The sequence below is a fragment of the Micropterus dolomieu genome, linkage group LG02, assembly GCF_021292245.1.
Source record: "Micropterus dolomieu isolate WLL.071019.BEF.003 ecotype Adirondacks linkage group LG02, ASM2129224v1, whole genome shotgun sequence".
NCBI lineage: Eukaryota > Metazoa > Chordata > Actinopteri > Centrarchiformes > Centrarchidae > Micropterus > Micropterus dolomieu.
Window position 1 is genome coordinate 19470527 of NC_060151.1, and position 10971 is coordinate 19481497.

At 41.5% G+C, this 10971-nt stretch overlaps 1 protein-coding gene across 7 annotated transcripts in view; it reads right to left on the reverse strand.

Moving 5' to 3' along the window:
* Nucleotides 1-10401, reverse strand: part of baiap2a (BAR/IMD domain containing adaptor protein 2a) — a 53736-nt gene extending 43335 nt beyond the window's left edge. For 4 of the 7 annotated variants that reach the window (XM_046035198.1, XM_046035162.1, XM_046035192.1 and 1 more), the window contains exon 1: nucleotides 10201-10400. In XM_046035198.1, coding sequence (XP_045891154.1) covers nucleotides 10201-10272 — 72 coding nt within the window. In that variant the 5' untranslated portion in view covers nucleotides 10273-10400. Of the gene's footprint in view, nucleotides 1-10200 lie in introns of all 7 variants that reach the window. The other 3 variants (XM_046035174.1, XM_046035154.1, XM_046035145.1) reach the window with 1 other exon arrangement.
* Nucleotides 10402-10971: the final 570 nt, after the last annotated feature.

A 10971-nucleotide genomic window follows, 5' to 3' on the forward strand; every position in this document is an offset into this window, starting at 1 on the left:
AAAAAAAAACAAAATATGTCACAGCTGAAGTGTAATCTTTTCCTTTCCCGGAGATGGAGAAGCTGTTCATTTTGACTGCCTACATGAAGAACTGAATGAATTCATTATCAGCACTTGGGGCAAAAGCAGACAATTAAAAGGAGGGCAGAGAAATGTCTCCTACAAAATGAAATCTGTTTGACGGGAAGAATATGGAGAACTCGGGAGCACAAGCATAAAGGCTTCAGATAAGGAAAAAACATTATTAAGAGGATTTAAATGATTTCTCCCTGCGCCCTAACCAAATGATTTTCTCTTCTGCGTGGAAGTAGCAATTGAAAAAAGGTCAGTAAATTGTTGATTTAAACTATGGGATATTCATCCATCTGTGCTAATTCTGTTCTGACACACACACACACACACACACACACACACACACACAGTAATGACATGCGAAGGGGGTAATTTCAAAGTAACACCAGCTGATTAGAACCAGGGGGAATCACGCGCAATCAGAAGCCAGGATGCCATCATCTGTTCCTTCTCGTCTTCCCCTCGCTCCTTCCTCCTCATTCCTTCTTCTACGCGGCAACCAGCCCCAGGCCAGAAAATGCTCAGGATCAGATGAGCACTAAAAGCCACCAATTACTGTATTTGCAAGGACTGTAAGTACATGTCATGCTGTGACAGGCAGCAGAGGCAGCCAAGCTTAATGATGTAATCAGGGAGGAATGTATAGAAAGAGGATAATGTGCGGATGGACTTATGACAACACACACCCTTGATAAGGAGGGGTGTGAGTTTATGATCAGTCTCAATCAGGTAGAAAACAGCTTTGGCATCAACTAATTACTGTGCCAAGAGAAAATAGTCAGGTTGCAGTATAATCTCCCGGCTGGTTGACTCCGCTGACTGATGAGAAACCGGACGAACCAAGAACAGGCATGTCAGGATCTGGTCTGGGTGTCTCACTGCCTCAGCTAAACAGTTTCCTGGGTGAAACCTTGTGTTGCCCAAGTTACACATTTACAGTAGGCTTGAACATAACGTCTAAAAGGGAAAACTGCAAATTGTGCCATAATCATGTTTTGATATCATTATTTGTGTGATGCTAAAGGATGCATTAATTATGAAACTGAAAATAGGGTAAAAGCTAAGTAAACATTTTCATCAGTTTTAACAATAAATTAACAACAATTAAATGAAAATCAATGCCACTTTATTTTGCCTCAGGGCAGCCGTGTTATTGCAAATCTCTTGCTCCGCATCAACAGTATCAGGTTAATCAGAGGATTCCAAAATTCTTGGCAATAAAGCACTTTAATGCAATTTATGTATGTCTTCAACATTACCACAGGAACTGTTGCACATTCAGGTTAGTAATGCTTGAACAAGTCTGACCAGCACACCCAGAATTAACAGTGCAAAAGGGTCAGATTAGAGAAAGTCTGAATGGTCTATAAACCTATTACTTCAATATTAGTTTGATTGGTAAAGCTGGGAGTTTTGTGGTCCTGCAGTAGATTGGCTAGTTCCCCTCTTTACTCTGGTTGCTGTCTTTGTACACATACTTAGCTCACAATAGCAGATTGATCGATCAATCAACCTGTCAAAAAAACATCCTGATGCCTTCAAGAGCATGTTGTAAATAAAAAAAAAATTAGAAAATGAACATGTAGGAACAATTTTAAACAATCTTGAATATATAATAGGGACAGCTGGGATTTTCTGTGATTGTTACTGAAATGCGGCGTTTAAGGTCAGAGAGCACAGAAAAGCTCTCAACAACTGACTGTGGAAGTTATTCCTAATATATTTAACTATGACTTAAATGTATTACTTCATATATAGTGTATGAAAAACTTAGTTTGTTTTGTTTGTTTTTTACTTTTAAATGCACTGAAAAAAAAACAGACAATATGTGGAGTATGTGTGGGTATTTTGTCAAAGGCCAGTCTAGATCACACTTTACAGCTGTTTACTTCTGTCATCCTGGGCTCTTCTCCCAAGCGAGTCAATTTAGTACCAAGGCTGGTCACAGCAAATCATAAATTGTTTATATTTTCAAGCTATTCCTCCTGCTGTCATAACTGAGAATATCAGACTTGTGTGCTATATTGGAGAGACAACAGCCACTTGTCAGGGGCTGCATTCCACATAGATCGTATTACATTTCACCAGAAGAATGCCAATTCAATTTAAAGATTGTGCTCCAAAATAAAAGTTCTACCATTTCATCGCAAGGGACGGTGGCAAACTTCCCGTTTAATCAGACCATCTTAGATTAACATCAGTTCCCTGCAGTAAAGTGGCATTTTCATGAGGTATTGAAGGGGCAACACAACAGCAGGGGATTTGGAGTACAAGGAGCCTAAAAATCACTGCAGAGCTGTGAGGGGAACACAGCTAACTTCTTACTGCAATAAAGCTAAGACAGGTTAGAGAACTTTCTATAGCAGAAGACTCTCACGTTTCTTTCAGAGAAAAATGCAGGTATACACTCTGAGTGGATGCCATGAAAAAGTTTGTCCTTCTTGCATTCCTAAAGCCTTACTAATACTGCAGGAGGCATAGCATGTGCTTTCAGTGGAAGCCAAGGGGAACATCAAATCCAATAACACCACGTGAATATTTGTGTCCTTTCCAAGTTGTATTGAGGTAGAGTAAACTTTTCAAAAGAGTGAGCAGAGAGAAGAAGAATTTGAGAGGAGCTCTCGAGTTCTTTTGTTACAGAGGAGTACAGAGTATATCAGTCATGCCAAACACAGACAGGGATCCATACTGTCAGATCAAAAGACATTCTTCTTATAGCTTCACAAGGAGAACAGGCAATTATTTGTTTGTTGGTGCAGTAAACACTGACAGTTTCGGCACTTGCTCTCATGTTACAGATAATGATCTTGCTTATGTCATGCAAACTCAAACTGAACTGTGGGTTGTCGTTACATTTGTCACATTGACTCTCATGACTCGGCAGAATCTTGAAGAGAACCGAGATAAGTATATCCACGCTCCCCTGTCATGTTTAAGTGTAAATTTTTCCGTCAAATAATTGTGTTCTTCTGCTGCGTCTTCTGTAATTATGCTGTGAGCATAGAAATAACAGCAGAAAGACAAAGTTTCAGCTAGATTTCATCATTTCTCATTGTGGATTCTGCCTATCTAAAAAAGGATCAATGTCCAATGTGACTCATGTCATCTATGCTAACCAAGGAAACTCAACTGTTGCAAAAGGATGCATTTTCATCACCACAAATCTTGAATCACCTCTTACTAGCATTTGACCACTTACACGCCTCATGCCCTTTCCTCTCTTTGCCGCAAGACTGACTTGGTCTGTGAGCTCCAGCTTAATTGGACTGGATTGAAAAAGAAACGGGCTTATCACTGTAATAACCTTTCATTAACTTGCAGCGCAGGAGGCAAATATCAGCTTTTCATGTGGGCTACGTGGGTAAACTTCCTCAGAGATGGCAACACATTGAAAACAATGCATGCCACGTTATGTGAACATAGAAGCAATCGTTACACTTTGGTGAATGCATAAAATATATATCTGCTAAGTTGGCTGGGGGGGGGGGTTAGGGGCAGGTTTTTACTATTTGGAAGAACTTCGTTTGTTATTTCACCGTATTAATTATATTTCATTCTCCACCTTATTTAAGTGTCACTCACGTATTATATCTGCTTCCTTCAGTTCTCTTCACACTCCTGACCTAATGTACCTCTGCTGCAAACACGGCAGTGTGGCCCGCTTCTTTCGGCCTCTCCCTATATGTCTGCTACGGTAACTTTGGTGAACTAAAGAACTTGTCGTCTGGACTTTTACTCCCGCGTTTCAGTACACAACAGAGCTGCGCCGCACGTTAGCCTTTCAAAACAAAACCAACGTGGAAGCTAACAAATTACATGTGCACTATTGTATTCGCTCGCTGGTCGGTGCTTGTAAAATATCCACCGTGTCGCGACTTGTAACGTAATGACTCTGTGTTTCTCTGAAAAATGCTACAATATGTCACCAGATATACCTGGACGGCCCGCTGAAGTAAAGTGTATGTGTTCACTGACTGAACCGTTGTTTTTTGTCAGCCTGGTCTTCACCGGCTCTGTGTCTCCCTCCATGTTGTTGGAGACGTTGTGATTGGATGGCTGCGCGGTGAGGGAGAGAGGGGAGCAAATGCTGGCAGGACTTTACCAAACATTAATTAACTCAACATCAAACTATATCGGGATAAACGGCATTGTCTAATTTTACAACTCTTTTGAAATAATATCGGTATACCTTATTATACCGATATTTAGCCCAGCACCAACAGATGTATTATTAGGCGCTATAACCAACAAAATACAGCCAAGAGACACAGTTTTGTCCGATTCAAATCACATCTGGACTTGGGATTGATGACTATGTTTGGTCCCATAGTATACAAGGGGTCTCAGGTGATTGAGTAAAAAAAAAAAAAAAAAGGATCTTTATCCTGCCCCCACCTTCGAACTGCAGTGTCTCCTGCTGCCAGAGCACAACAAATAATTTGCAAGCCAGAGATCAACTATTTACTGCGTTTGTTTGCTTTGCTGTCATCTGCAGCCAGTGTGACCCGTCCACTCAGCCAGCCGTCAGCCACTCAACTAACCCAGCACAGGCACTGGTTACCACAGCAACCGAGACCCAGACTTATTTGCTAGACCCACTCATTTTGGCTGAGGAGAGCAATGCTTTACTCTCATGCAAAGATAAAAAACTTCATTTCAGTTTGGGTTACTTTACTGGTTAGATGAAGAGGATATCAGCATTGCTTAGCAGCTTTAAAGCTTTCAGGAAGGGTGTTTATGAATTTTGGATGGATTGTGTGAGGGTCCCACCACTGACCTCCTTCTTGCAACATCCAGGTTTCACCACAGTACAAAATAAACATAAAACCCATGTACCTTGTGGACAACAAATTTAAACTTTAAATACATCTTTATCTCCAATTTTAAGTGTCCTACAGTGCTCAGTCACTTTGAATGCGCCATGGAGGAGGCACTATTTTTCACAGTCTGTCTTTTTCACCCTGATGCATCTCAGTGAGCTTGAGACAAAATGTACATCCTACTATATTGCCAGTTAATAGAGCAAGCAGAAACATCCCTTAATTTAGAGATGTAAATGCATTTTGATATTACATAAAAAAAATGAACTGGAAGTACAGAGTGTGCCATTCCAGTGAGCGTGTCTGTCAAGCAGTGAAACTTTGCCATTGGGCTGTAAAGTGACTAATGCAACAATGTCCTCACCAAAATGAACATCCAAACCATGTGGCTATGTAAGTCGAATTTCCTACTTTCTGTACAACAGCATGACTGGTTTGGGGCTCAGAGAAGCACTATGGTTGCCTGCTCATTTTCCTAGTGGGTGTAGTGTAGCCAATGCTACTGAAAGTAGCAACATCTGCCACAGAAGCATACAGTAACACTAGCCACAGGCATGTTAACTACAGCCCATGGCCCATAAATATAAGGCCATTGTCCACTGCCACAGTACCAAGTGAAATTTTCTGTCTCTGCTTCTGTGTGTCTCTTTCATTCTGTATAATTACAGCTTCACCCTCCACAGTAATTAGGGACTATTTCAACAAGGATGTGGAATGTCTCCATCTATTTTTCCTTCTCTTCATCTCCTTCTCTTCCACCCCCACAATAAAGCATTTAAATGCTTTCTATAAAGTAAAGAATATCCTTGTGTTCCACTTTTGTGAAGGATAGGTAATATTTTGGACTATGGCCATGTTAACAAGGTGGCTTCAAATCAACCTCTTCTATCAGCAACGGCTACGTTACTCAAAACAGTGTAGCCTTGGATTTAGCACTGAGCATCTCCAGTCTCCGTCCTTGAAAAAAAAAAAAGCAGTGATGAGTAAAAGAAAAGAGAGAATGTCTCTAAACCATCCGCCCCCGGACGTGCAGAGAAGGTGGGTGTATGGAGCAATAGTCCTCTTTCTGCATCGCAGTCAAAGGCACAGGGAACAAATCTGCTGTTCCACAGGCAATGAATGTTATGATATCTCCTGCAGTGCATAATGCAATCTTTTCAAGGCCCCGGGCACCAGCAGGCATAAACTTGTTGAAACACTATATTCGTGGAGGCAGATGTTCAGGAGCTGAAGTCATTTTAAACTCAATTAAATTGCGTATTATAAGGCAAGTGGCGCCTGATGTGATATACTGCTAGAGAAAAGGGTAAATAAGTGATGGATGGCATCTTCAATCAAGTGACTCCAGATGACTTCTTAATTTAAGACCACAGGGGAAATCCACAGCAGTGTATAGACAGCAGACAGGGCGGGTTTACACTGGACCCGTTATGGGGATTTTATGATGTGTTTTTTTACCTCAATTACGACAGGTTCAACATCTCCCTTTTATCCCTTCTGAAAACACACTACGTAACCCCCCTCTCCATCGCTTTTTCTCCCTCTCACTCGCCTTCTCCAGCCCTTCACCAACTGCAAGTCTTCTAGCACAATGATATGACAGAAACACATAAGAATAATGGCACGTTGTTGCTAAGAGACCACCTGTTCAGATCTCCCACATGAGATTGTGGTGAAACCGTAGTCCTCTTATCATTATCAGAATATCATTCATTTGAGTGTAGTGAATGTCACGACAATTTTCCAACTGAGAGAGAAACCCATTATGTAACAAAAATGTCTCGTCTGCAAAAAATGCTGCATTTCAGATCAGGGTTTTATCAAACTGCGTACTGCAGCAGACCCGTGACACAATGAAGATCCTATAACCAGAGAGCACTGAGTATCACACTTGATCCAGTTGACGTCAACCACCTATTTTGCTTTCTTCATAACAGCCATTTGAGAAAATGGCATTCGCTGTTTTCCATGCTGTGTTGACAATTAGGGAGTGCCTCTGCATGGGAAAATGAGTGTTATCCTGAGGGCTGGTAGAGACGAGACACACCCTTCTATTCCCTTACCTGCCTGGGTGTGTTTTAAAACCTGCACCGCATATATTGGGCACAGAACACACACACTTCCTATGACAAAGCCTCTGGATAAATACAAGTAAAAATTATATTGTGTTAAAGGGTGTGTTTAACCGTCTCGCTTCCACATAACTTCCCACAACCTTTACTCTTAAAAGTTAAAAGGTCTACGGCGGAAATCATGGTAGCAATAAAAAGGTGTTTTTTGTTTTTTTACGGATTTAACACACAGCCCCATTCTTCTTCAGCTTCTAGTCTGATTAATCTGTTTGTTCACCCCCCCCCACCAGGTCAGTGCTCAGACTTCATCCATCAGAATGTTAAGAGGCTTGACCAGGGCCACCACCTCTATCGGACAACCAGTGACACGGCCAGCTGGTGGAGAGGAGACACACATACACAAACATGCAAGCACTGAGTGTCAGTCTTAAGTATCTGTTTCACCCTGTCAGCCAGGGGAATGACTAGACATCCACGTCTGGAACTGCCTATCTATGTGAGGGAGGAGAACTGAAGTGAGTCAGAGGATCATGCTCGAATTGTTGGGTTTACAGGGTTGACTCCCCTGTTCAGATAAAGTCATCTCAAAAAACTAAGGAGTGCCTCTGGCCTTTACCAAGGGAACAATGCTTGTAGGGAGATTCTGAACCTCCAGTCTTACCCTCACTGTGCCTACACTCCCAGCCCTGTTAAACACACACACTCAACTGGGCTAACATGAGTCAGAGCAGTGCAGTTACCCCCCTCTTCTCCCCTGCGATTACTCAGTATCTGCCCAGCTGCTGGCTGCAATGATTTTGCAGCCGCCGTATGTTTTTACATCTCCTCTTTCCTCAGGAGATGGTTGCTTGCATACAAAGCAGACACGCACAATTACTGTCTACAGAGGCATTTTAAATGTGGAGTGAGAAGAGAGAGAAATGGGCAGGGTTACTGTGGGCAGCCGGTGTTATGAAAGTTAAAATGCCATTAATATTCCCCAAAGTTAATGTTCGGTGACAGCCAGCCAGCCACTTGGCAGTGCATAAAAGTCTCTATGTTTAATCATCAGTGCAAACAATTAGCAACTGTATAATAAAAAGGTAAGAAGCTACAACAAGTCACCCTAACATCAACCCTGAGTCTCAATCTGCAATATGGTAAGAAATGCCCAACCAATGTGCTCTGCTGTCTGTGTCACTAAAGATGGGGCTTTACTTTTAATAAGCGTAATATCAATAACTAAGTCCTATGATTTTTATATAATTTTAATACATATGCAACAAGCCTTGCAGCTTCACTGTTTCCCCAATGTGGCTGACAAGCCCTTGAAATTAAAGTTGACAGTCTGCACTTCAACTTAAGACAATGCGTCATTATGCATCCAAACTAATAGCAGCAGATTTCAGCAACGAAACATGCTGATTACCGGCTAGCCCTACAATAAACCACCATCCATTTTGTTTTGAGGGTATAAACATCTAAAAACACACATGCTTTGAAAGACTGATGCTTTTCACCCCTGAGATATGGCAGGAGTCAAATTTAACCTCTCTTTAAATATTAAAGCACATTAAAAAAGCTGCCTTTACACTGCAGGGTTGCTGAAGAAAGCACGAGGAGTGCCAAATAAGCAGTGACTTTAGAAAACGCGCTCTGTGACCTGATAGAGGTCAGATCCCAAGTGTGGAAGAGGGACTGCGTCTCTCCACTCCACTGCCCCATCAGCATTCCTGGCTGTCAGGACTCTGACGGGGTGCGTTCATCCCCAGAGACAGAGCCCCACTGCTGGACTTGAACTGAAGTAAGCAAGACCGTGAGAGGAGCCTTCTCCCCAAGGGTTTGGGATCCAGACACCTACAGTGTGTCTATGTTGATAAACCAGCATTAGTAAGTATAAACACTTAGACAAACCCTGACAGAGCACTGCATAGGCCTACAATTCACAATGATAAAGATACACTGTAGGCTGAGTGACCAATTTAGCACGTCCAATTTAGTAGTCAGTCAGTGCTCTCTGCTCATCTGACCTCCTTTCTGATATATGTCTATTCCCTGAAGGAGAATGAGGAGCTACTCTCGTTAAGCATTACTGGCCTTCTGTTAGGGGTTATAATGACTAAATATATTGACTAAATATATTAAAAGAGGTCTCCTTCTAGTATCAGTGAGTTCTAATCATAATAGAGACCCCGAGATTATCACAAGACACAGGTGTGGAGCCCCCATAACATGAAGCTTTGTTAGCAATCCATGAGTAGATGCCTGCAACTCTGAAATCAGACAAAGCCAGTGAACCAAAGCCCGAAGTAAGTTTAAATGAATTAGGAAACATACAATGAGAGATAATGTCGATTGATGGAGTAGGTGTTCCATATAAAGTTAAATCAGCAACCCTTTTCATAATCAATTCAACTTTTCAATCATTGTTAGTTAATAGCCACTCATTTTAAACCATTGCATAACTGAATACATTTTGGTTTTGGACTGCTGGTTGGACAACACACGCAATATGAAGATAAAATGGGATGCGAGAATTTGATCAATAATTCCTAGGAAAACAATAATTGAGATCAATCTTAAAAAAAATAATCATTAGATGCAATCCCTTCTATTATTATTATTTTTTACAGGTAAAGTTTTTTTTCAGTATAGCCTACTGGGGCTTAACAATATTGCATGCCAAGTTCACACAGGTTTTTTTTCCATGTATAACAGGTTTGAATGCAAATGTGAGGGCAAATGTTTAAGCCTACTTGTTGCAACATATAAGCCCAACCTTCTCTGCCCGACAAACATTGACTACTGGAAAGCGATATTTTACCATTTCCCCAAGAGACTAGGCTACAGAAACCCACCAGTATCCCTGGAATAGCCTACTATCAGTGTAGGTGGACTACAGGAGTACAACATATTCCTGCATGTAGGAATAGCCTGTGCGTGACTTTGATTTTGTAAGCATGGGGGCAATTTTAGGTGAGAGGCGGTGCCTTAATAATCAAACTTAGGCGCAAAGAGATATGGAAATGGAAGAGAGATCATTTTGGTCACTTGGAAACTGATCCAAAATAAATAAATCGCCCAACTGAGCTACTGCGCCTCTCCCTAAAGAGATTATCGAAGAAGAAAAATACCTAGGCCTGTCCGTCTAAATGCGCCTTGACCACTGGCTAATGAAGTCTGGTGAAACTGTGCCCGATAACTTAAATTATATTATCCTAGGCGTCTCAAAACTTTATTCATTAGTTGAACATTACCTTATAGACATTTTCCGTCATGCGGTGAACCTCGTCGGTGCGAGACATCGTGAAATCTTCAGCCAGGACCATAAACGTTTTTTTCCTTTAAACGTGTATCCGCGTGAAAGGGGGGAATGGGTATATACACGAGTTTGAACAAACAATAGGCGAGGCAATGCGCCCGTGAGAGACAGACGCTACTTCTCTCCCGAAACCCCACTCCTACTAAACACACCTTCCCTCTCCGCAGCTGACAGCCCGCTGGTGCCTTCACGGACTCCTCGGGAGCTTCATATTCTCGCAATCTCAGACGCGCAGCATAAGTTCAGAATATAAAAATGTCAGTCGCGTAAGTATAAAATTTATCCTTATAATATTTAAATAAAAACAACCCGTGCACCGGTTGTGGGCTGGACGAATTGCCGGATGTACTTATTCGCAAAACATTGTTGAAACTAAATAACTGTAGCTTAAAATAATAGCCTAACGTTGTTAATCAAGGCTAGCATTTAGCAAAAGGGACATTATAAAGACGGTCAGTGACATTTAATAAAAAGGACTTCCATGTTGACATGGTTTCCACACTACATACTTACGCGCTCAAACGCTGAATACAATATTTCCTACAGCATTATAACGCAGCACCATTTTTGTCAAAGTGCAGATTTGGTGCCCCTCCTCCCCCCCCCCCATGTTTCTGAATTGAGCTCCACCATTCCTATAATTTACAGAGTCACATTTGTTTATCTACAATTTACATAATATTTCAATACTGGAAAATTAGTAGTA